At 40.9% G+C, this 27,482-nt stretch overlaps 1 protein-coding gene across 2 annotated transcripts; it reads left to right on the plus strand.

The window, feature by feature from the left end:
* The first annotated feature begins 103 nt into the window (after nucleotides 1–103).
* On the plus strand, nucleotides 104–26,921 carry LOC143293794 (TATA box-binding protein-associated factor RNA polymerase I subunit B-like). 2 transcript variants are annotated; one of them, XM_076605044.1, is made up of 15 exons: nucleotides 104–393; nucleotides 2,378–2,477; nucleotides 4,197–4,300; nucleotides 5,645–5,766; nucleotides 7,408–7,507; nucleotides 8,298–8,534; nucleotides 10,434–10,552; nucleotides 11,836–11,932; nucleotides 13,345–13,474; nucleotides 15,118–15,292; nucleotides 16,306–16,346; nucleotides 17,290–17,377; nucleotides 19,335–19,456; nucleotides 20,494–25,691; nucleotides 25,809–26,921. In XM_076605044.1, the coding sequence occupies exons 1-14, from the start codon at nucleotides 307–309 to the stop codon at nucleotides 21,285–21,287; spliced, it is 2,316 nt and encodes a 771-aa protein (XP_076461159.1). In that variant the 5' UTR covers nucleotides 104–306; the 3' UTR covers nucleotides 21,288–25,691; nucleotides 25,809–26,921. The 2 variants fall into 2 exon arrangements, with proteins under 2 accessions (XP_076461159.1, XP_076461160.1); XM_076605045.1 differs by having other exon boundaries at nucleotides 25,848–26,921.
* Nucleotides 26,922–27,482: the final 561 nt, after the last annotated feature.

The following is a 27,482-nucleotide window of genomic DNA, read 5'->3' on the forward strand; positions in this document are numbered from 1 at the left end:
AGGGGAAAAAAAAGCCTGATTTCCTGCTTTTCTCCTGCTAGTATTTATAGTACAAAATCTTCGTTCATAGTTAACCAACATTTTATTCATTCGATTGTTGTGTATCTTTTACCAAAGTGAAAAGAATAACAGACAGGGAACAGTGCAATCACGTATTTCAGTATATTCCGGTATTTAAATGCAAACATTACAACACGTGTATCCTGTTTGTGTCACTTGTGAGACCGTGACAGTCTCTGTCGACTTAAGGGCTTGTGTCATCCGCGCAACAAATCAGCAGAAGTTTATGACATCTTTGCAGAAACAATGCCAGTTTGTGATGTGTGTGGCGAAGACGAATATTATGAAGAGGATGGGTACTTCTTCTGTACAGTGTGTAATACACAGTCTCAGGTACGTACTTCTAACAGAATTGATTTAAAGGAATTAAACAAAAATTGTGCGATTGGATAAGTTGAGGATAAGTCTGGATGATGATAGTCAGTTAGAAATATGTGATATGATTGAACCATATAAAAATTTGCATGGAACTTATGTTAAGGGCACCACACAAAATCTGTACGAAGTAGCTGGGCGTCGATATGAAGCTCGATCAGTGCTTCGTGAAGATCCCGACGAGAATGTCATTTACGACGGCATTGATCTTTTTACTCAAAATGACTACTCATAATGCCAGGGGACACCCACTAAAAATGACTTAAACATTCACCAAATCAAACCTTTTTTCTTACTTTTTATTTTTTTAATTCTTTTACTGTTAGTGGTATACCACAAGGTAGCATACTTGGCCCAGTGCTTTTTACAATATACATAAATGACCATCCGGAAAGTATAGAAAGCAAATGCAAAATATTTGCTGATGATACTAAACTTTACAGCAATGCACAAAATAATACTACACTACAAAAGGATTTATATAAGTTACAAGACTGGACTGATAGATGGAATCTATATTTTAACGTATCAAAGTGTAAAGTAATGCACATGGGAAGAAAAAAATCCAGAAAACAAATACCATTTGCTAATAGAAGACGCCACACAGGACATTGAGAAATGTCAAAGTGAGAAAGACCTTGGCATAATTTTTGATAATAAACTATCTTTTGACATACATATACAGAATATAATAAACAAAGCCAACCAGATGATAGGAATAATTAAGAGAACATTTACCTATTTAGATAAAGATATATTTCTTAAACTATATCAAGCATTAGCTTGATCACAAGTGAAATATGGTAATATTGTGTGGCACCCATACCTGAAGAGACAATCTGTAGCTATAGAAAGGGTACAAAGAAGAGCAACTAAAATATTAAAAGAATGCAAATCTATGAGCTATCAACAGAGACTTATATACTTAAATCTGCATTCATTAAAGGGAAGAAGGCTAAGAGGGGATTTAATAGAAACATACAAAATGTTAAATTGCTATAATGAAGTCAATGTGAATAATATTTTTAGAATGAATCTGATTATGAGAGTACAAGAAATTCAGTGATGAAAATTTGTAAAGAGCACTGCAATACTAACCTACGGAAAAATTCATTAGCTAATAGAATTGTACAAATATGGAATGCACTACCAATCAAAACTAAACTTGCACAAAATGCTAATGTGTTAAAAAATCTCCTTGACATGAACATCAATTTAAAAGAAAAAATTACTGACTTTGATGAGTGATTTACAGAACATGTAAAAGAAAACATATATGTATCCCACAAATAAAACGAGACCGATATTGAAGGGGACATTAAAAAGGCTGAGAGGCCTAGGCAGTCAAATGCCAGTCCCCACACTACTACTACTACTACTATTACTACTACTGCTACTACATTACTAAAAGGTTGTTAACTTGTGGAACAATCAGCCCAGTCACATTGTCACTGCGAGAACACTTTTAAAATAAAAAAAAAAGAAAGAAAAAGAAAAATGATGAACACTGGAAAGATTATGGCTTCAAAATAAACTTCTCCATGAGTAAATGTGCACTAAAAAAAAAAGCACTCATATAAACAGTTGAAAAATTCCAAATGATCAGGCAAAAGGCTAATAAAGCGTAAAAGTTGTGACATTGATACGATATCATATGATATGATTGTAAATTATACATTGTATCAAGATGATTCACTGGAAATATTTATTGTAGTCAGAAACATGGGAGCCAAAATGTTTTTCATTTGATTTGATGAAAACAACAACAAAAGTGACTGAGCAATAAAAACACACAAAATGTGTGTGTGTGTGTGTGCATATGTATGTGAATGCATATGTGCGGGCATTGTGTGTGTGTGTGTGTGTGGGGGGGTTGTGGGGTCTGGGGGGGCACTGTGTGTGTGCACGTGTGCGTGTGTGTGTGTATGTTGACATTTTTCAGAGTATGGTTGTGATGGAGTTCGATGATACTCATCTGCAAAGATCATCTGTCTGTCTGAGGGAAGTCCAGAGAGAGAAAAGATCCAGAGAAGGGCGCAGTGGTGAGTCTCGTTAGTCTGTCAGAATGGACATGGTTCAGTACATGTGTGGCCCCTGAATGGTACTTCGAATTATACTATAGTTTGAGTTTCAAGGAGGCTTGAATCGAAAGTATGCATGCTGTCAATCCTTAAAGTAAATGCGACACCACATCAGCTACAAAACCAGAAACATCCAATTACAAACATAACAAAGAAAGGTGTGAAGAGCATCAACATGATCAAGAGAATAAATAGAAGTAAATGAAAGAAAGAGTTAAGTTACCTGGAAATTTATTGATATGACTGTCATCTTTGCACGTTTACAGGTTTGGAAATTCCACAGATTTATTTTGCTGCTTGATAATTACATGACTGACTATTTTCCCTTAGAATTTTAATCACCCAAGACAAGCTGAAATGAAAGGGTTGCTAAACTTTCCTTTAAAACAAATCTCAAAAACATTCAAGTAGTCTCTTCATAGTTCCATGCCTGTATTCTGTGGATCCACATATATTTCTTCCATGCATATTTTGTTATTATTATTATTATTATTATCATATTATATTTATATAGCGCTGAATCTTGTGCAGAGACAAATCAAAGTGCTTTCGCACCAGTCATTCACACACATGCATAACTCTAAAACTAGAGAAACTGAAGACAAGGAAGAGGCAGGGTAGGGAGGCTATTTTAGGAAGAGGTGGGTTTTAACTTGAAGACCAGACTTGAAAGAGCTGAGTGCGGAGATTTGGTATTTGTGTACATGCGTGTGTTCATTTTAATGCGTATGTTTATGTGTGTTCTTGTGTGCTTTATGTCTGACTGGCATGTCATTATAAAGCCCTTTGAGAGGTTTGAAAGCACTTTATAATTATGCTATTATTATTATTGTTATTATTACTTAAGGAAAGTGTGAGCTCTGTATGTTTATGTTTACATATGTGTCTGTGTGTTCATGATATATGTGTTTTGATGTGTTATTGTAAAGCACCTTGAAGGGTTTAGAAATTCTATATGAAATTATTATTATTGTTATGATTATAATAACTAAAGGAAAGAGTGAGCTGACATAGTGATACCCAGCATGTGGTGTGTGTTGTGGTCATCATTTGATGATAGTTGTGAAAGTGAAAGTAAGCCCATGATTCATCGGTCCCTTCCCGATAGGTCTTGTGTCTGGAGCATGTGCACACAATTAGAAGACATAAAACAACTGCTGAGTTGCCACTACTGTGGGTTCTCAGACTTGGGCTTAGTGCATGCTGCACACAGACCTCGGGTTATTGTTTCATCTAGTGACTACGTGTGAAATTCAGGCTGCTCTCCCAAGAGAGAGCGTGTCGCTACACAACAGCGCCACCCCCTTTTGTCTTTTTTTTTCTGCGTGCAGTTTTATTTGTTTTTCCTGTCGAAGTGGATTTTTCTACAGAATTCTGCCAGGAACAACCCATTTGTTGCCGTGGGTTCTTTTACCTGCACTAAGTGTATGCTGCACACGGGACCTCAGTTAATCGTCTCTTCCAAATGACTAGTGTCCAGACCACCAATCAAGGTCTGGTGGAGGGGGAGAAAATATTGGCGGCTTAGCCGTGATTTGAACCAGCGTGCTCAGATTCTCTCGCTTCCTAGGCAGACACGTTACCTCTAGGCCATCACTTTACTAGTAATATAGTAATTAGTATACTTATGCAGTGTGGACTTGCACATGTGTGAGCATAGCTGTCGATGTTGGGTGACAGAGTACGAGGCAGGACGACCATGGACCAGGTACGAGGCCTACCAGCTGATCCTTCAGGCCCAGGCAGACGCCCTCATCACCCGGGGGGCACACCACACAGTGAAGGTAGTGATGGTACATCAGAATGAAATGTATATATCAGTACAAGGGATGCTTATATAGCACTCTGGCCAGAAAACTGCTTTGCACAATGCATTATACTGATAATTGATATTCCACACAATGCATATTAATGTTACATGATACATACTCACCAAAATACACATAGCAAACTATAAAAACATGCACAATATGTATAGATACATACAAGCATGCATTTAAATATATTTTGTACATGCTGCCCCTCAACCCCTCATCCCCACTCAAGCTTGCATGCACATACAGTCACACACCGTCACACACACACACACACACACACACACACACACTCACACACACCCATATCACTCATGCTTGAGTGTGTGTGTGTGTGTGTGTGCATATGTGTGTGTGTGTATTTGTGTTTGCATGTATGCCTGCTTGTTTATGTATTTAGAATATATTGGTGTGGGTGCACAGTTGAGTGTGTCCTTTATACACTAATACAATCTTGTGTATTGCAATGTCTACTTGAATGTGTATATGTGTGCATGTAAGTGCATGCTTGCAGGTGCAGCTGCTTATGCGTATGTATGAGTACATGTTGAATGCTGTATGTTGGTCGTGCAGTTTGTGTCCACGCTGTTCATTTTTCTGGTACCTGGTATCCAGTGCAGTGATGTGAGTCCCACCACTTGAGTGTGTAGTCTGTATTTCAGGTGCGCGCGTGTTTTGACGGGATCATTGCAATGAAAGTAATAGAGATGTGTGTGCCAGTTGTCAGTGATCGCGTCCCATCACGCTTCATCTCTTCTACCATCTTGGCCGTGTCCTTTTAGAAGCGACCCACCTGAGGGTTTGTCAAGCACCCTTGTTTGGAGTGATGGCCTAGAGGTAACGTGTCCACCTAGGAAGCGAGAGAATCTGAGCGGGCTGGTTCGAATCACGGCTCAGCTGGCGATATTTTCTCCCCCTCCACTAGACCTTGAGTGGTGGTCTGGACACTAGTCATTTGGATAAAACGATAAACCGAGGTCCCGTGTGCAGCATGCACTTAACGCACGTAAAAGAACCCACGGCAACAAAAGGTTTGTTCCTGGCAAAATTTTGTAGAAAAATCCACTTTGATAGGAAAAACAAATAAAACTGCATGCAGAAAAAAACAACACAAAAAGGGTGGTGTTGTAGTGTAATGACGCGCTCTCCCTGGGGAGAGCAGCCCAGTTTTCACACAGAGAAATCTGTTGTGCTAAAAAGAAATACAAATACAAATACCTATGTGTTGTGACCATCCCTCGTTTACCGACACACGTCTTATCTTGCTATTGATTTCCTTTTTATTCATTATAATGTTGTTGTTTTTTTCTTCAGGAGACCGTGCTGCGACTGTACTTTGCTTACCTGTCCAAGCTGAGAGTGGCATTTGTTGCGGACTCAAAGACCTGCCTGATTCCCAAAGGCTTGGAGAAAGCAGATTTCGCTGGCTGGCACAGGTAAGTGTGACCTGAATTTTTTTTTCTTTTATTTATTTATTAATTTTTTTAGGTTTGAAGATTAACTCCTTGACTACTCAACCTTATTGAAATGAGATCAGTGTGGTGTGAGTTTGAAAGGCAGTTATAACTTGAAAAACAACAACTTTTCAATGGTGTGATTTATTTTGCTGAACAAAAGTAATGCAATCATAAGAGGAAGAAGCATAACAACACAGTTGTGACTCACCTGTAAACTCTGTCTTATCTAAGTGAGGTGACAGCCCTTCACAGACAAACAGACTTGTTAGCAGCAGTCAAGAGGTTAAGACATTGTGCACGCAGTATTTCAGAAATCAAGGACCAGTTGTTGATCAAAGATTAAACCATTACATTTCAAGCACAAATTTCACCCTAAACTTGGGGGTGAGTGTTTTCTGGGTACTTTACCCTTTGCAGAAGTCCAATCACTTGTATAGTTTCAACATAAAGTACTGGCTAGGCATTGATTGGTTTCACCATAAAGTACTGGCTAGGCATTGATTAGTTTCACCATAAAGTACTGGCTAGGCATTGATTGGTTTCACCATAAAGTACTGGCTAGGCATTGATTAGTTTCACTGGCTAGGCATTGATTGGTTTCACCATAAAGTACTGGCTAGGCATTGATTAGTTTCACCATAATGTACTGGCTAGGCATTGATTGGTTTCACCATAAAGTACTGGCTAGGCATTGATTAGTTTCACCATAATGTACTGGCTAGGCATTGATTGGTTTCACCATAAAGTACTGGCTAGGCATTGATTAGTTTCACCATAAAGTACTGGCTAGGCATTGATTGGTTTCACCATAACGTACTGGCTAGGCATTGATTAGTTTCACCATAAAGTACTGGCTAGGCATTGATTGGTTTCACCATAAAGTACTGGCTAGGCATTGATTAGTTTCACCATAAAGTACTGGCTAGGCATTGATTGGTTTCACCATAAAGTACTGGCTAGGCATTGATTGGTTTCACCATAAAGTACTGGCTAGGCATTGATTGGTTTCACCATAAAGTACTGGCTAGGCATTGATTGGTTTCACCATAAAGTACTGGCTAGGCATTGATTGGTTTCACCATAAAGTACTGGCTAGGCATTGATTATTTCTATAAGTCTTTCATTATACTGGTGATAGCAAGAGGATTTTTTTTTTTCCAGTTATGTTATGGGTGTTTCTGTACCAGAGTCTCCCCTCTGTCTGTCTCTACTATTCATTCATCATTCTTTCTTTTCTTTCTCTCGGCCTCCAACCCCCTCTCTCTGGCATGTGTCATGATGATATGTCATGCACTCACTTGTTTTGTTTTCTTTTTGATGACACATCAGTATATCATGCGGGCATTTTGTTCTTTATCTCCACATCTAAATCTGCACTGCTTTGAAAAGCAACAAGATTACATAATTATAGCAGACTCGATTCTCATTCATTCATGATGATTTTTGTTTGTTTGGGTTTTTTTTTGTTTGTGTACATTTTACAAATTAGGGCATGGGCATTTGTAAAGTATTTTACCCTATGCCCAGTTTTTGACCCGAATGGGGGTGTGGGGGGTGGGGGAGTGTTTACTGGACACTGGACATTTACAAGGAAGCTGTACAGTAGCTGGCTGCTTCCAGAGAGCTGCACCGTGGAGGCATGGAGAACCCTGCAGTCAATCCTAAAGTCATGAAACGCAAGGTTTCGAAACATCAAGGCGGGAGTGCAGCCAAACTGAAGGTGCGAAGGTGTTGTCTTTTGTGATGAAGTAAAACAGACATGATTTTTGCCTGTTGGTGTTGTTGTTGTGTGATGAAATGAAACATACATGATAACACATTTTATGTTGTACCTTGCACAAACACACACACACATGCACACACACACACACACACGCACATGCACATGCACATGCATGCACATACACACACACACATCACACACACATATGCACACATGCATGCACACACACACATGCACACACACACATATACAGACATACATACATTATTTAGATTTATCCTTGTTCAAATTGTATACTACTACTACTACTAATGATAATAATGATAGTAATGATATTATTCGATACTGGTTGAGTCGTTTCCTACCTTAGAGGCAGCTCAAAGCACTTCATAATAAACATTGTACACATGCACACACATGCCATCACTTTCAGAAGTCATAGAATGAATGGTTTAATACACAAAAGCATAAATATATTCAAAGACTACATATTTCATTATTTATTTACACAGACATACACACACACACGCACACACACACACACACACACACACACACATCAGCAACCCAACAATCCTCACACCTTAGCATTATACTTATACCATATCTTTGCTTTTTCTCAAAATCACCATATGCAGATAATTGAATAAACAAATCCGAAGTCACACACACACACGCGCACGCACGCACGCACTCACACACAGAGAATGTATGTATATCTGCTTATTGCGAACACCATGAGGTGTGAGAGATCTGAGCCTCACTCCTCATCAATATTACTGAGCAGGAAAAAGAAAGCCTTTGCGCTGCTTTGGAAGGGGAGACGTTCTATGAGGGTGATAATCCTCTGGAGAACAATGACGATGATGATGAAGAGGAAGATCCAGTGTCTGACCTGCTGCTTCCACTGCCGGCTGACTCAGAATCCGATGAGGGCAGTGATGAGGAGGCGGAGGAGGTGGAGGGGAATGGTACACAAAGAAGAAAAAGAAAACACAGCTCGTCAGAGCCAAAATCACTCAGGGTAAGATGTTGTTTCTCAGTGTGTGTTGTGTGTTTGGTGTGTGTGTGTATGTATGTGTGTGTGTGTGTGTGCCCGCATGTGTTTGTTGTGTGTGTCTGTGTATCTTTGTGTGTGTGTGTGTGTGTGTGTGTGTGTTTCAGACACATGAAATATGTGTCATATTTCTGAAAACTGTTTCATTATTTTGTTTGATTTTCATTTTGCTTCGTTTTCTTTTATTTTATAACTATTGGCTATGAAAATGATTGTCTCTTTTCTTTTAGTGTCATATTATCTTGTGATTTTTTTCCTTTTCTTAAACCATTAATTAATATTACATTTTCTATCCAAAACTTTATTTTACAATTTTTACAAAATCTATGGCATGCAGATTACAGTTATGCTCCGTTTTACATGTATGTATTTTAAGTGAAAATTGCTGTTATTTCAGCTGTTTAATCATGTGTGTGTCTGTGTGTGTGTGTTTGTGTGAGTGTTGGAGTGTAACAGTTATAGTATTGAGAGTATGTTACTTTGTGAGTTTTATGCATTGTGTTTTTATTATGTTAATGATTCTGTTTTATGTTTCTTCTACTTTTTGTATGCTTTCTTGTTTCACTTTAGCTACTGGATTGTAAAGCACTTAGAGCTTGCTTATGCTTGTATTATAGCACTAAAAAAAAGAAAAGAAAAAAAGATGATTAATATTCAGAATAAGAAACATGTCTATGATAAAGTGCTCAAACTTAGAAAGTCAGCAGGATTATTATGGCTGATGTTACTGAGGATAGCCTTTGAACTGAAACCAAACAGTGAATTAGAACATGGATGATTCGTTCAGAGTTGTTGAAATCCTGGATTATGTTGAAGAAGATGGAAGTTTTGTTTTAAGACAGCAGTTTCTACAAAAGAAAACAAGAGAGGCAAGGCCTTCAGGACTCACTTGTGGCAAATGAAGTCCCCTAGCATTAATTACAGAGTAATTTCCCTTTTTTTACTAACTGCACCAAAACGTTTGCAAAATAAATAAAACTTCCATGCTTAGCAAAAGAAGTTCCTGTTTGAACAAAAAATGATATTAATGACTGCTCTTGTTGTTGTGTCAGAATATCAGATCAAAGTGCCAAGTTTAGAGAATACAAAAAAATAATAAATATAACAGTAAATGCAGTTTGCATATAATTAGGCTTCAATTTCTTCTCTTTTTTTTTGGTGCTCGTCCCAGAGGTGCAATATTGTTTTAAACAAGATGACTGGAAAGAACTGAATTTTTCCTATTTTTATGCCTAATTTGGTGTCAACTGACAAAGTATTTGCAGAGAAAATGTCAATGTTAAAGTTTACCACGGACACACACACACACAGACAACCGAACACCGGGTTAAAACATAGACTCACTTTGTTTACACAAGTGAGTCAAAAGGTTTTTACAATTAAAAACATAGGTAAAAACAATATATGTAAATAAAACATTTTTTCAACAAAATATATACAAAAAAAGAAAAAGAAAAAAAGAAATTGTTATTATTATATTGTATAATGATATTATTGACAGTGTGATGTATTTATGATGTGTTGTATGGTAGTCAGTCTTGTCGACTATGACCATCAGAACAGCAGAGGAGGTAGCTGCTGTCCCGACGATCTGGGCTAGAATTTGATTATAGTGGAGAGTGCCTTGCCCAAGCTACATTCCCACTCTCTCGGCCAAGAGGGTTTTAGGATAGTTGGCATTGGGATAGGTCCCAATGGCCAACTAGCCCCCAAGGCTGCAGCACTAACAGCCAGTGCAATTTTGCATTTTGTAAATGATTTCCCATTGCAATAGAAAAACCACTGATAATACAGCTCTCGCTTTGCTGTTGGCCTAAACTGTAAACGTATGTGTTATTTATGCTGTCAACAATGTGTTGCGAACAGTTCGGGAAGGATGCTGTGCTGAATAACGTACGGTACATGAACCTTCGAAGAACCCTGTCTTTCCTGTACGCTGCGTGTCTTTTTGTTTCTCCCTGGGTGACCGTCTCCGATATTCTGAGGTGAGTGACTGTGCCAGGTATTCTCCTTCTTTCTCCTGTCACTGATTTCTCTGTCTCCTTCTCTCCTCCTTCTCCTTCCTCTGTTATTACAGGTGCAGGGAGCTAAAATTAGATCACAAGAATAAAGTGTCTGCGTTTTTGTTAGTTTTTACTCTTCCTCCTTCTTCTGCTAGCAATTTCTCTTCTTCCATCTCCTCTTCATCAGTGTTGTGGATCTGAACTGTGACATTGGTAACTTATTTAACTCTCTCTGGACAATGGAATACATGAGGGTTCCTACATATAATGTATTTGGATTTGGACAATGGAATGGAATAGCATTTTCCAAAAATAAAAATCCATCATGCACTGTACACATGGTTTTGTGATTAGCCAGAGTGCACTATTCTGGGTCACTCCACAACCAAATGGTATGACTGGCCAGCCTGTCATGTGTGGCCTGTCTCGTACACACGCTGACAAAGTCACTGACTGGTCACCTGCTCGTGTGGCAGCCTGTTAGCAAAGTGGCCTCTGAAGCAGGTTCTTAAAATGTTGTGGAGCGAACAAGGCAGCGACAGCAACGTTTTAGTGTTGCTGAAATGCTACAAACTGAAGGGTCAGACATCGAAGAGGTGGATGATGACGAAGAAGAATGTGAATAAGGTGCAGAAAGCGAGCATGGGTGTGGTGATTCGGGGTGAAAAATTGGCATTATTTTCAACATAATGGCAAAACTGTAAAAGTAAGATGAGAAATTCGATTTTTTTTTTTTATGTAACAGCCCAACACGTAATAAACCAGTTCTGAAAGTTTCATTATCACTAATAAACCAGTTCTGAAAGTTTCATTATCTTACTCTGTATTTTGTATTTTTTGTAATTTTTTTTTTCAAACTCTTACAAATGGACTGTCCGTGGGGAAAAGCAAGGGAGAAAACTTGCCGTCCTGAGTGAGTTAACTTTGTGTGTGAATACCATTGAAGTATTTTTTTGTATTGGAGAAGCGTTTGAACATTGACATAGATTAGTTAAAGTCATTGGGTTGAGGGAATTAAAAAGAATTCATGAATGGAGTCATATATTGGCCTGACTGGCTAGTTTTGTCTTGTGAGCTTGTGAATGAGAAGTCAACAATGACATGCATGTGCTATCGTTTACTTTCTTTTACTATTCACTCTCATTCATGGAATGTGGCAACTGTCTTTGATTTTCTGCTGTTGTCCTGAGTGCATGGTGCCGTCCTGTCATGTCAGCTTCCTTGACCATTACCCCACCTGAGTCACCTGTGATGTGTGTGTTCAGGTGGGTCAGCTGTGGAACTTTACCATACATGGAGGCCACGCACCTGCTGCACTCCGACATGAAGATGTCTGCCTACGATCATCATTTGTTCCGGACCGTAAGTCTCCACACCCCTGGCGTGGGTTGCATAACGAACTTTGCAGTGCTAAGTTTGCTTATACTTTAGAATGTTCCTATGTGGAGTGATGGCCTAGAGGTAACACGTCCGCCTGGGAAGCGAAAGAATCTGAGCGCGCTGGTTCGAATCACGGCTCATCCGCCGATATTTTCTCCCCTTCCACTTGACCTTAAGTGGTGGTCTGGATGCTAGTCATTTGGATGAGACGATAAACCGAGGTCCCGTGTGCAGCATGCACTTAGCGCACATAAAAGAACCCACGGCAACAAAAGGGTTGTTCCTGGCAAAAATTCTGTAGAAAAATCCACTTCAATAGGAAAAACATAAAACTGCACACAGGAAAAAATACCAAAAAAATGGGTGGCACTGTAGTGTAGCGACGTGCTCTCCCTGGGGAAAACAGCCTGAATTTCACACAGAGAATTCTGTTGTGATAAAAAGAGAAATACAAATGCAAAGTATACGGACTTTACCTTGGAGTTAGGAATAGTTAGGAATATTCTTAACGATAAGCAAACTTAGTGCTGCTAAGTTCTCTCATACACCCACACCATGTGTGCAGTTCTGCACAAGTGTCGCACGTCAAGTCTGGAAAATCCTGGAAAAACCAGGAAGACCAGTTCCAGGGCTGAAAAAGTCCAGAAATAAATGTTTCACCCTGGGAGGTCTGGAAGTCTTAGAATTTTTGTGATACCGTTCAGCAGACTTGCAACATTGAAGGAGATTTTACTTTTGCAAACAGACAAACAAAAAAACAACCAAAAACCAAGAACAACCCAAAAACCCAAAGCGGTGGAAATTATATATTGATATATATTTTTTTCCAGCTACAATGTTTCGACAAAATACAATGTATCAAGTTTTTATATCTTATCATCCATGAAAAGTACATGAATAGTAATTGTTTAGTCAAACTCGTTTACCCTGTAGTCAGTACAAAAACTGATCACTGCCAGTTTTATGCAAGGGCCTTTTTTTTTTTTTTTTTTTATATATACAATGAGTGAGGTGTTATGTCTAGTGATCTAGTGTTTTAGCAAATGTGCAAGTGTGTGTTCTTACTGAAAAATAGGCAGACGTTGCTACAATTGACAAACCAAAGGTAAGGGAATAAATAAACACACTGTTGAAAAAAAAAAGAAAGAAAAAGATCTAAGCTTCGTTTTTCTTCTTTAAAAGAAAAAAAATCTGTATCTGAATGTGTGTTATCTTGAATCCTCTTGGCAGTCTCTAGATGGATCAATAATTCTCTGATTTTTCATTTACCAAACAGCATTTGTGGTGTTACAGCTGGCACAATGATATGTTGTTGGCTGATATGAAAGTGTGTGTGTATATGTGTATGTGTGTGTGTGTGTGTGTGTGTGTGTGTGTGTGTTGGTTGATTTCAGGCTAAGGTGACAGCAGAGAGCCTTCGTCTGGACACCGGAATCTTGCTGCGATTCCTGGACGTGGAGCAGGTCCCAGCCTTTCTTGTAAAAGACATCACCATCAGATATACGCTGTCTCTGGACTTACCCAGTAAGTGCGTGCATGCGTGTGTGTGTGTGTGTGTGTGTGTGTGTATGTGTTCAGTCACATATATTATACTATGACCCACTGGTGCAGACCCAGGCAGGCGTCTGATTCCTATCCTGCGCAAAATACTACTGTGGTCTGGGTTTTCGATTGACTTAGTGTATTAGTGGCTGTGTGTTGTTATTGCTCAAGAACAAAAAAATGTTAGAGATGAATAAACACATGAAAGTAGCTGTGGTCTTTTATTGGCTGTTTTCTGTTGTCCACTTTAGTGTTTCTTACTTTTGATATGTTATGGATGATCTTTTTAGGATGATTGTAATAATTATAATAATAATAATAATGGTATTTATGTAGCACTGAATCTTGTGCAGAGACAAATCAAAGCGCTTTCGCACCAGTCATTCACACGCATGTATAACTCTAAAACTGGAGAAACTGAAGACAAGGAAGAGGCAGGGAAGGGAGGCTATTTTGGAAAGAGGTGGGTTTTAAGGCCAGACTTGAAAAAGCTGAGTGTGGAGACTTGATGAAGCGAAAGAGGAAGTTCATTCCAATTACAAGGTCCAGAGACAGAGAAAGAATGGCGGCCAACAGTCGAGTGTTTGAATTTGGGTATGCGTAAACAGAGTGGATCCAAAGCCGATTGTAGTGATCTTCTTACAAAGAAACCTACTTCCCTGAACATGCTTTTATGTTTGGATTTTACATCTGTTTATTGTCTGTTTTATGTATGTTGTTAAGCCTGAAATGTATCTGTTGGACTGTTGTTATTTCAGTCGTATTACATGTTGCGTATGTGTAAATGTGTGCTATTGTTTACGTCTGTTTATTGTCTGTTTTATGTATGTTGTTAAGTCTGACATGTATCTATTAGATTTGTTGTTATTTCAGTCGTATTACGCGTTACTTATGTGTAAATGTGTGCTATTGTTTTGTTTTTTTGTTTTTTTTTTGTTTATTTCTTCCTGAAATATTTATTGTTGATGCCAGATTTGTTTGTGGTTGGTTTCATTTGTGATGTTGCCGTTTTTATTTTTTTTTTGTTTTCATAGATGTGTTTACTGTCGGTTTATGATTTCATTGTAGTTTTTTTTGTTTTTTTGTTTTTTTTAATTCCCACATGGCGTTCCTCTTTAAGAGTTACTGTGGACTTGGTAGAGTTTTTATCAGTGGTTACTGAATCTGGATGTCTGGGAATTGATTCCAGTTCTTCCCAAATGCTTTCTTCATTCTAAGTCTTGTAATTTTGTAAGGTCAAGAAAACTTTCAATTTCAAAATTTATAAAGGTGGCTGATTTCTGTTAGAAAGATCATAAAAGTGAAATTAAGATAAGAAGCCTAGTTTCATAGTTCTACTTTCAAAGAGTATACCAATGTAAGAGTATGTTTCTTTATGATATTCCAAAGCAATTTTAGAGATTATATTTATATGATTTGAATATGTGTGTGCATTTTGAGAATTTTACATTATATTAGATACATCAGTGTTGTTATCACTGTTCACAAATGAGTTGTTTTTCATGTTTATTTTGTTGTTTTGTCTGTATGACTCTAGTCCTAAGTACCTGCAAATGGGTGAAAGGTAATATAAGTTTGAAATCTTGTGTGTGTGTGTGTGTGTGTGTGTGTGTGTGTGTGAACAGAAAGCTTTGTGCCATCTGTGGTGAGGGTGGTGAGGCAGTGCCCGGTAAAGTGCAGCCCCTTCCTGGAGAAAGACGCCTACTGCTGCAAGTCTGTGCCCAATGTGGACGCCTTGTCTGCGGCCTACATCCTTGTGGCCCTGAAAGCCATGTTTGGTCTGGACGACCACAGAGAAAGGTGAGGCTGTGTGAGGTACAGCGTTCATGTCAGCATTCGCTGGGTTGTGGAAACAAGAACATACCCAGCATGCACACCCCTGAAAATGGAATATGGCTGTCTACATGGCAGGGTAATAAACAAAACGGTCATACATGTAAAATGTTACATGTCTGTCTGTGCCTGAAATCTGATTGAATGACACAGGAAATGAATGATGAGCGTCCAGTGACAGTCGTCAGTCTGCTCTTCCCAGGTAGACAGCCTGTTGTGCAAATGACCCCGTGTTTGTAAAGTGCTTAGAGCTTGGTCTCCAATATATAAGTATCCATATAAAAATGAAATCAAATATCAGAGTGGTGGCCCAGTCATAATGCACTTAACTAGGAAGTGAGTGTCCATAGGTTCGATTCCCACCTACGGACCAGGATTTTTTACTTCCCCTTCCATAAAGTGATGTCTGGGTGCTTGTCATTCAGATGGGACGATAAACTGAGGTCTTGTGTGTAGATCGCACTAAGTGCACGTAAAGGAACCTATGGCAACAAAGGGGTTGTTCCTGGTGACATTGTGTAGAAAAATCCACTCTGATAGTGAAACAGAGAGAAAAATGAAGGTAGTGCTGCACTTAAACAGTGTGCTCTCCCTGGGGAGAGCAGCTCGAATTTAACACAGAAGATTCTGTTGTGACAGAAAATAATACAGTACACCACACCATGTCACAACACACCACAATATTTTTTTTCTGTTTTGCGATGTCTTATTTCCTTTGTTCCTCATCAAATTTTTGTCCCTAGTTCAGTGGGTTTTTTTTTGTGTTTTGTTTTTTTGTCGTTTGTGGGTATTCCCCATTACCTGTACTGTTTCAGTGACAGTCTCATGCCGCTCATTTCAAGTCCCTTGCATACAGCCACACCAGGGTTTGTCACGGTTATTTTGTAACATGCATGATGCGTATGTGTGTATCATTTTTGTATGTGTATATGGATGCATGATAATCATGATTGACAAGTATATCATTGGTTTTTTTGCAGGTTGTTGTCAGAGTACACGAAGGAGGTGCAGAAAAAAGTTGGTGAGGACCTGCTTTATTTCTTCCTGAAATTAAAGGGATATAACTGGGAAACTGTGTCTTCTTCTTCTTCTGCGTTCACTCGTATGCACACGATTGGGCTTTTACGTGTATGACCGTTTTTACCCTGCCATGTAGGCAGCCATACTCTGTTTTCGGGGGTGTGCATGCTGGGTATGTTCTTGTTCCATAACCCACCGAACGCTGACATGGATTACAGGATCTTTAACGTGCGTATTTGATCTTCTGCTTGCATATACACACGAAGGGGGTTCAGGCACTAGCAGGTCTGCACATATGTTGACCTGGGAGATTGTAAAAATCTCCACCCTTTACCCACCAGGCGCCGTCACCGTGATTCGAACCTGGGACCCTCAGATCAAAAGTCCAACGCTTTAACCATTCGGCTATGGCGCCTGTCGGGAAACTGTGTCATTTGTGTGTGTATGTGTGTTGATAGCAGTTTTCTGTTAAACAGTTTGTTAAATGGCATTGCTGCATAGAAATATCAGTTCACAATTACTATATGTTTGAACAATAAAAGGACTGCTTGAACTATAACAGGACTGAATTGTCGTAGGACTGAACAGTTTGAATTATTGTAGGACTGTTTGAACTGTAACATGACTGTGTTGACTGCCTCAGAACTGTTTGAACTATCTGGACTATCATGAGGCTGTTTTAGCTGAAGAAGGACTAGTTTTACTGCCTGGTACTTGAATTGCATAGGACTGTTTGAACATTTGGACTACCATATAAGATAGTTTGAAACATTTGAACTATCCCAGGACTCTACCATCATAGAATTGTTTAAACTTTGAACTATCATAGGACTCTTAAAACTATCATTGTTCAAACTATCATATGACTGTAAGACTATCTTTTTGAACTGTCATAGCCATGTGGCGGTGTTGTACTCACTACTGACACACCAGGTGTGTTGCAGACGTGCTCCTGTTTGACTGGCTCAAGTGGCAGTGGCATGCCTCCCACAAGTTCCTCATCAGGCCATGCAGAGTGCCCACAGCACCAGGGTAAGTTTTTTGTTGGGCTTCAGTTGGAGCCATGTTGGGGATTGGGACATGATGGGGATTGGGGACATGATGGGGTTTGGGGACATGATGGGGATTGGGGACATGATGGGGTTTGGGGCATGATGGGGATTGGGGCATGATGGGGATTGGGGCATGATGGGTCATGAAATGATGGGGATTGGGGACATGATGGGGATTGGGGACATGATGGGGATTGGGGACATGATGGGGATTGGGGCATGATGGGGTTTGGGGACATAATGGGGATTGGGGCATGATGGGGATTGGGGACATGATGGGGATTGGGGGCATGATGGGGATTGGGGGCATGATGGGGATTGGGGACATGATGGGGATTGGGGCATGATGGGGATTGGGGACATGATGGGGATTGGGGACATGATGGGGATTGGGGACATAATGGGGATTGGGGGCATGATGGGGATTGGGGCATGATGGGGATTGGGGCATGATGGGGATTGGGGACATAATGGGGATTGGGGACATGGGGACATAATGGGGTTTGCGGACATAATGGGGATGGGGACATGATGGGGATTGGGGGCATGATGGGGATTGGGGACATAATGGGGATTGGGGACATGGGGACATAATGGAGTTTGGGGACATAATGGGGATGGGGACATGATGGGGATTGGGGCATGATGGGTCATGAAATGATGGGGATTGGGGATATGATGGGGATTGGGAACATAATGGGGAGTGGAGACATGATGGGGATTGTGGACATAATGGGGATTGGGGACATGATGGGGATTGGGGACATAATGGGGAGTGGAGACATGATGGGGATTGTGGACATAATGGGGATTGGGGACATGATGGAGATTGGGGACATAATGGGGATTGGGGCATGATGGGACATGATGGAGTTTGGGGCATGATGGGGATTGGGGCCATGATGGGGATTGGGGACATAATGGGGATTGGGGCATGATGGGACATGATGGGGATTGGGCCATGATGGGGCATGATGGGGATTGGGGCCATGATGGGGCATGAGGGGGATTGGGGCATGATGGGGATTGGGGACATGATGGGGACCTGGACATGATGGGGATTGGGGCATGATGGGGACCTGGACATGATGGGGACCTGGACATGATGGGGATTGGGGCATGATGGGGATTGGGGACATGATGGAGATTGGGGACATAATGGGGATTGGGGCGTGATGGGGCATGATGGGGATTGGGGCATGATGGGGATTGGGACATGATGGGGATTGGGGCATGATGGGGATTGGGACATGATGGGGATTAGGGCATGATGGGGCCATGATTGGGATTGGGGCTATGATGGGGATTGGGGCATGATGGGGATTGGGGCACGATGGGGCCATGTTGGGGATTGGGACATGATGGGGCCATGATGGGGATTGGGACATGATGGGGCCATGATGTCATGGGGATTGGGACATGATGGGGCCATGTTGGGGATTGGGACTTGATGGGGCCATGTTGGGGATTGGGACATTATGGGGATTGGGACATGATGGGGCCATGTTAGAGATTGGGGTCATGTTGGGGATTGGGACATGATGGGGATTGGGGACATGATGGGGATTTGGGCTAGGTGTGGCGGTGTAAGAGACCTGTTTCCAAACTCACAATGAGATAATGAACAATGACACCAATGGCCTGTAAAGTCAATGATAGGTCACATGCTGTCATTCTCTGCAAGCAGGGTATCAAATAGTATAAAGACTAATGACTTCAAAAAGGATTGTATACATAGGAGAACAGAGGATTGTGCCTTGGTGGGTTTTGCATTGTTTGTGTGTGTGTTTGTGTGATTTATACCCCACTTCCCCTTTTTTTCTCTCTGGCTAGTGGAGAAAGACGCACGCACGCACGCGCGCGCTCGTGCACACACACACACACACACACACATCACCACCACCACCAACCTAGAACAGACCTGTTGACTGTTTCAGGCAGGAAGGGAGGGAGGAGGAGGAGGAGGTTGAGGCGCTGTGCCAGACGTTCAGCAGCGCACAGTACAAAGACCAGCGCTACAGTCACCTCAAGCTCTACAACAGGAACAAGAAGTCCAGAAGTCAGTGGGCTAGATCCATCATTTCATCATCATTTGTCTGCAGTGTTAATGTGTGTCTGCTTTCTTTTTCTTTCTTCTTCTTCTTCTTTTTTTTTTGTAATCCCAATGTGATGGCCTAGAGGTAGCGCGTCCACCTAGGAAGCGAGAGAATCTGAGTGCACTGGTTCAAATCACGGTTTAGCTGCCAATATTTTCTCCCCCTCCACTAGACCTTGAGTAGTGGTCTGGACGCTAGTCATTCAGATGAGACGATAAACCGAGGTCCCGTGTGCAGCTTGCACTTAGCGCACGTAAAAGAACCCACAGCAACGAAAGGGCTGTTCCTGGCAAATTTCTGTAGAAAAAATCCACTTCAATAGGAAAAACAAATAAAAAAAACTGCATGCAGGAAAAAATACAAAAAAAAGGGTGGCGCTGTTGTGTAGGAACACCCTCTCCCTGGGGAGAGCAGCCCAAATTTCACACAGAGAAATCTGCTGTGATAAAAAGAAATACAAATACAAATACATAAAGCTCTGAACAGCTTGACTTTAAGGGTTTCTACCATCATGTCAGTAACCACAGTTGTAAGTGCTTTTTTGTTCATTTTTCACAGGAAGTATGTTTCTTGTACTGTCTGTAGTTCATGGTGGTTATTGCTGTTGCTGTTGGTTTGGTCTGTTCTGTTTTGTGGGATTTAAATTTTAAAAAAGGAAAGAAAAAAAAGAAAAACTATGTCAGTCTCTGACATGACACAGAAGAACATACCTCTCTCGGTGTTCAGCTATAGAGTACACAACCATACACTAACTTTTCCATAAATGATGAATTTTCTGTTCTGTCTCTTTTCAGGAACCTGCTATTTAGCAATTAGCAATTCATTTATACAAAGCTTTCAAACTTAGAAGTACAATGCGTAATTGAGTGATCACGTGTTTTTTTGTAAATAAGAAAAGGTGGTAATTATATGTGTTATTTATGTATACCTCTCAATTGCTTGTTAAGGGCCATGGCCTCTATTGAACGAAACATCAACGTCCATGTCTGTGCCTTTCCAGGAGCTCACTTCAAACAAGAGAACCGAGAAATGCTGAAGCGACCAATCAGCGTTCTGGAGGAACGGTGGAAGAACCGAGAAGCCGTGGCCGCTCGCATCAGAGCTGAAGAAGACACCAGAGCGCCCTCTGGGAACAGTGAGGCCGTGTCCAAAAAAGAGCAGGCTGTGCAGTTCAGGACCAGTTCCATCGAACATCTGATCCAGGCTGAAAAGTTCTTGCAGTCCCACCTCAGCCCAGGGGAGATATCTTGTACATCTGACAGACTGACTCAGGAGAGGTCTCCAACATCTGAGGACAGTTTGTCCACTCCATCCAGTCCTGACTGTTCTTTATTAACTGAGGGCTCTGGGTCTGGGTCTGGTGGAGAGAGAGATGGGGTAAGGGTGAGAAAGAAGAAAGGGAAGGCTGATAAAAGGAAATCTGTGAAGGAAGATACAGACGTGGTGAGGGAGGAGGGTGGAGAGCCCGAGGCAGAGGTGATGAAGAAGATAGGGAGGGGTGCCAAAAGGAAATCTGAGAGGGAAGATACAGACGTGGTGGGGGAGGAGGGTGGAGAGCCTGAGGATGACATAACTCGGCTGCAGGCGATGCACAGGAGGGTGAGTGGGGACTACCATGTGTCTCCCCGACAGGTGGGGGGGGAGGCGTACAGCGCAGGGTCGGAGTGGTGGAGGGAGAGGTCCACCTCATACAGGTGGTTGCTACGAGTGCTCAGCACCCTGGTCCTGGTTCCCCACGCCGACATCCAGCGCATGGTGTGTGAGGTGGAGCAGGGGCTGCTGCACACGACATAGCTGCGGGTCCTGCAGAGCCATGGAAAAGTCATGTTGTGGAAAAATATGTCTGACCCTTCAGAGTCTGTAAACGCCTCACCTCACCGACCCCTGTTGCCTCGTCTGGGACTTGGGCAACTAACAAGTGCTCTCCAGCCATCCCTGTCCTGTGCCAGTCGCTCCAGCTGTCTCCAGGTGTGGCCTGACCTCTTCATGTCTGCCTCCAGGTCACAGTGCCATGTAATACTTGGCCGGTCTCATTCCATTTTCTCCTGTGAGTTCCAGGCGAGGGCTTGCCTTCTGTTGCTGAATGCAGGCTTGCCGAGCACGTGGCCAATCCACCTAAGTGTCTTTGGGGCACCTCTTCTTGTGCAAAAGGAATATCTGGAAGTCTTGGGAAAATGTTTTGCCTTTCAGCACCTAAATACTCGTAGAATTAAAATAAAATCCTTGACCTACATGTACTGTTCAACAAAGAGTGTGATGTATTTTTAAAAACATAGTGGAAAAAACAAATGGTGGTGAAAATTCAAAACTGATATCAAAATGCCCACCAGTCTTTTTCATCAACTGTGTAGCAAATAATTTAAGAAGAAAAAAATTAAGACTGAATTTGTGTTTAGTATGGAAAATTTTCATTCTAATCTGGGAAATCTGGTGCAGGAAATGTTCAGTCTGGTCTGGAAAAGGTGTGGAATTTTGTTTGGTCATGGTACAGGAAATGTTCAGTCTGGTCTGGAAAAGGTGTGGAATTTTGTTTGGTCATGGTACAGGAAATGTTCATTCTGGTCTGGAAAAGGTGTGGAATTTTGTTTGGTCATGGTACAGGAAATGTTCAGTCTGGTCTGGAAAAGGTGTGGAATTTTGTTTGGTCATGGTATAGGAAATGTTCATTCTGGTCTGGAAAAGGTGTGGAATTTTGTTTGGTCATGGTACAGGAAATGTTCAGTCTGGTCTGGAAAAGGTGTGGAATTTTGTTTGGTCATGGTACAGGAAATGTTCAGTCTGGTCTGGAAAAGGTGTGGAATTTTGTTTGGTCATGGTACAGGAAATGTTCAGTCTGGTCTGGAAAAGGTGTGGAATTTTGTTTGGTCATGGTACAGGAAATGTTCAGTCTGGTCTGGAAAAAGGACGGAGTCCTGTCAGGTCACATCGATGGGAACTGTGCTGACAGCTGAGGACTGCTGCTGAAGAGAACTGTGAAGGGGGTGATGTGTGATCTGGTACTGTGTGATAGCTCACCTGATAAAAAAAGGTGAGGGTGGTGACAAGTGTTGTGGTAACTCACCTGAAGGTAAAGGTGAGTGTGGTGAATGAGTGTTGTGGTAACTCACCTGAAGGTAAAGGTGAGGGTGGTGATGAGTGTTGTGGTAACTCACCTGAAGGTAAAGGTGAGTGAGGGTGGTGATAAGTGTTCTGGTAACTCACCTGAAGGTAAAGGTGAGTGTGGTGATGAGTGTTGTGGTAACTCACCTGAAGGTAAAGGTGAGGGTGGTGATGAGTGTAGTGGTAACTCACCTGAAGGTAAAGGTGAAGGGGGTGATAAGTGTTCTGGTAACTCACCTGAGGTAAGGGTGAGGGTGGTGATAAGTGTTGTGGTAACTCACCTGAAGATAGAGGTGAGGGTGGTGATGAGTGTTCTGGTAACGCACCTGAAGATAGAGGTGAGGGTGGTGATGAGTGTTGTGGTAACTCACCTGAAGGTAAAGGTGAGGGTGGTGATGAGTGTTGTGGTAACTCACCTGAAGATAGAGGTGAGGGTGGTTATAAGTGTTCTAGTAACTCACCTGAAGGTAAAGGTGAGGGTGGTGATAAGTGTTGTGGTAACTCACCTGAAGGTAAAGATGAGAGTTTTGATGTTGGCCCTATCAACTCATCTGAAGGTAAAGGTGAGTTTTGTGTCACGACAGATACTCTAGATACATAAGTAAAGATCTCTGCTAATAAAAGTTGCAGTTGGTGAGAGAGAGAGAGAGAGTTATATCAGTATGTGATTTAGATATAGACCTTTTTGTCTTAAAAAAAAGAGAAAAAAAAAGACTACCGGTAAGTCAGCATGAGAATGTGAAAACACAAATGTCTGTCCATCCATGCATTCCCATCGAGGGAGTAGTGTAGGGAGCTAATCAAGTAAGATGCATTAAACAGTGTGTGCAAGGAAGACCAAACATTTGTTTATTACAAAATGAAAGTGTGCATTGACCAACTCTGATCCACAGATGTGCATGTTGAAGTAGACAGAACAAGCTGAATTTAAAGATACACCGAAATGAATTGTTGAGCATGACCACTGCACACACACTCTTCAACACAGGACCACATTGTCATCAAATTCTTTATTACAGAACACTGTTTTTTTGTTTTTTGGTGCTACTGATTTGTGATCTTGAAATGTACTTAGTATTCGAAACTTATGTGAATCAATGCAAAGTTCATATTCTATTACACAAATAAAATTTTGGAAGAAAAATGAAGACTTGTCTCAACCTGTGTCAAAATACAACGTTCTAGCTCACTGAAATGAGTCAACCATAGCTGGACGGAGAGAGAACCACCCTCATTACACCCTATCATCGACAGTGAACACAAATTGTGATCAAGGGCCACACGTTATACACAGTCTCACACATCAGCCTGTTCTCTATTGTTCGGCATAGTGAATTAACAAAAACCATGTTACTTCTGACATAGAATAAAACCTTTTTATTTCATCACTGGTAAAGAAAAATAAAATCCTTACATTTCAGTTTTTTAACATTCGGCGTCAAAGTCTTTTCAGTATCAAACTATGGCAAGTTATGGCAGTGCATTTGCTCTGTGATCATTGCAGGAATAAGACACCCTAACTTATGCTCCTGATCAGCAAAATTGGTACTGTTCCCAGCATAACATTGAGCATATCTGCCTTTCATAGGTTAAGATTCTGTGATGATGGATACATATGGAAGAAAGTTTCTTTTACTGGGAATTGTAAGTTTCAACTTTTTTCTTTATTTCAATGGTTTCTCACCACCTTCCTCAGCAAAACTGTTATAAGAAAGACTTGGGCTGAACAGGTTGAACTAAGTTTCATTAAAGTGTCTGTGCTTTGTACAGAAACTCACTTCTAGTTCTGGAAGAGGAAGGTAAAATACGCCGTCATATCGACTATAGACAATAAATTCTGGTCTCAACCAGGACATTGGCCTGAAACTCTCTCCATCTATGACTGTCTGTTGGAGCACCACAGTTGGTTGCCTGCTGCCAGGCAACTTCAATGCAGTTATGACCTGGGTTCACTCGCAGTCTGTCCAAACCAAGATTTTTCTGTCATTTATTTTCTTTCTACTTTCAGCATTTACATTTTTTCCTTGTTGGTGACATTCTTTTTTTTCATTTACCTTTGTAGAACAGTTTTCAATATTATTTTGATTCTGGCAAGATGAATACTGATGAGCCATCTTGGGTCTCCAGTCCCACTTCAGTCACTCCACGTCTTCCACTTCATGTTGCTGGATAGCACTTCGTTGTTGTACCTTTGGATTTCAGAACATCGAGAGGGTAGGGGTTGGGAAAGAGGTCTTCAAATCGTTTGTGATCTGCTGTGGTAAAGTGTTTAAAAACTATTCCTTTTATACATATACATAAAAGAAAAGAGGGTGACCGCTGCCAGTGCCTTGCAGCTGCTTGAGATGGGCAGAGGTGCCAACACCTGTCAAGTGTGTGTAGGAACAATCAGGACATTTGGTTGGAACATTTTGAATTTGGTAGGAACACTCAGACTCCGAGCCACAAACAAACATTTTATCCACAAGGCATACAAACACTAGGGCCTACCTGCAACATGGTGTAACTGCTACTGGAGGCTGTTTGTAGTTGTTACATTTGGTCTGTCTTCTACTGTCCAGTCTCTTATTGCTGCTCTGTTTATACTTCCTCAGGAGGCCAGCTGAGAGAGGCATACTGTAGCAAGTGTCAGTCAATGCTATGTAGTCTAAAATGATCTTGTGGGAACAATTTTTGACATTGGTGTAACGTCAGAACAAACTGCAATCAAGCGTAACAAAATACAGCGAAATTGTAACAGTTGGCATCTCTGGATGGGTGACACAGAGCTGTGCCTACCTCTGCCCTGCCTGCTGGCGTTCCATGCGCCACCTTCAACAGCATGTGCACTTTGGGCGATGAAGCCACATGCATGTCCACCAATGATGGCTACCGATGATGGCACTATGTATCATCAGCCTCAGTCCCCGAGAGGCAGCTATCATGAGAAAGCACTAGGTCTAGACAGCAAGTATGTGGAACACTCACACCACTATTTTTTTCTGTGCATCTAAAACAAGTGAGCTACAATGTGCAGACAGACAAGTGCAATGCATTTTATGGAGGGCTGGGCTTTGTCAGTCAGTTCTCTCCTAACCACCCCCCTTCACACAGCTGCAGGTACCAACCATTTCCTCCACAACCAACAAACATCTACAGGTACCAACCATTTCCTCCACAACCAACAAACATCTACAGGTACCAACCATTTCCTCCACAACCAACAAACATCTACAGGTACCAACCATTTCCTCCACAACCAACAAACATCTACAGGTACCAACCATTTCCTCCACAACCAACAAACATCTACAGGTACCAACCATTTCCTCCACAACCAACAAACATCTAAAGTGACCATACTGTCACAGCCTTTCTCTTTTTGATACAAGTTTTACATCACATATTTCATTCACTTGAAAAAACACACACATCTAAACAAAAAAGCCAGCAACTACTACAACAACAAATGAATATCATCCATGTGTTCTTGTCATTTAGATGTTTGTGTTTTGGCAAAGCTGATGATGACAAAGGAGGAGTATTACCACAGTGAAATGACTGACTCATCAGTTGGGATCTACAACATGGACTGCTGATACTTTGGTTGCAAGAAAAAATGTCTGATGGCCGTAAAGGGAGAACTGGCACCAATGACATTTTGAGGGTGTGGGAAATATGCATGGGACAGCCCAGTATGAACTGGAGGCAAACTGGAGAGATACCTCAGGATAACACCAGCAAAGTGTCTGTGGAACATGCACTTCAGAGCACCTTGATACTTCATGTGTCCAATGATGCCAGATCATCAAAGTAAGCATAAGAAATATACCGAGGAGAGGCTGAAAAAGCAACGCCCCCAAAACAAGTCATTACTGTTCTGTGACTTTTCACTGTGGTGACTTCATACACAAAATGTGTCATCCACACACACGTCTTAAACCCACCTGGATGTGAAACTGCAGCATGAATTATTTATGTCAGCTGAAATCTACACAGTTGTACACATCTAAATGGGGACATTAACATTTTGGCTGCATGTCTGGTTTTTTGTTGTTGTTTTTTTTCCAAAAACCGAGAAATTTCCATTATTCCTAGCAGAAGAACCTAACCTCTTTTGAGCTAGATGACGTTTTTCAGTTTAAACGACTTCTGAAACACCGTCCAGTTCAATGAAAAGTTGAATATAAGTTGTATCCTTTAGACTATTATTAAATTCTCAATGTAGAGAACATTACCAACTACCCAAGTGGTTTTACATTGAAAACTGGACAGGGGATTTTGCCATTTTCATATGATTTTACATTTGCAAAAAAAAAAAAAAAAAAAAAAAAAAGACGAAAGAAAGAAGCCAGTAAAGTCAGCTGATTATTTAGAAAAAAAATGCATGTATTGCTTACTTCCTTCTTTGTCTCTTTTTTTTCTGTTTAATTTTTTATATATAAAAACTATCATGTTTATTATAAAAGGCGTATTTAAATGATCAATTTGATTCACTTAAACTCTAAAACAATCAATATAATTTATATGAATATATACAGAGGCTGACACCATTGACATACATAGGTCTTCCAGTCAGATCTTCATCTATACTATACATGTTTTTCTTTCATAATTGTATTACTTGAATGTAATAACCAAACTTAAACCATAAAATGGGGTTCAGAAAAACAGCAACACACATCTGTGATACTTCCATGTTCCCTGTGCTGCAAACACACACACACACACACACATGCATACATGCACACACATGCATACATTCAAACACACACACACATACACACAGCACATATCTGATCAACCTTTAACTTATAACACCAAAATTGCACTGTGTAGATCTGATCAATCTTGTAACAAAATAACACAGTATGGCCACAATTGTTCAAACACATACACTGCAAGCACACA

Source organism: Babylonia areolata, chromosome 19 (genome assembly GCF_041734735.1).
Source record: "Babylonia areolata isolate BAREFJ2019XMU chromosome 19, ASM4173473v1, whole genome shotgun sequence".
NCBI classification, from domain to species: Eukaryota; Metazoa; Mollusca; class Gastropoda; order Neogastropoda; family Buccinidae; genus Babylonia; species Babylonia areolata.

What these genes read in the sequence shown, in the direction of transcription:
- LOC143293794 (XM_076605044.1), top strand. Translation starts at nt 307, where the DNA reads ATGCCAGTTTGTGATGTGTGTGGCGAAGACGAATATTATGAAGAGGAT. An exon ending in GGAGTGCAGCCAAACTGAAG is followed by an intron (nt 7,508 to 8,297) that starts GTGCGAAGGTGT and finishes ATTACTGAGCAG; the next exon opens with GAAAAAGAAAGCCTTTGCGC. An exon ending in CAGAGCCAAAATCACTCAGG is followed by an intron (nt 8,535 to 10,433) that starts GTAAGATGTTGT and finishes TGTTGCGAACAG; the next exon opens with TTCGGGAAGGATGCTGTGCT.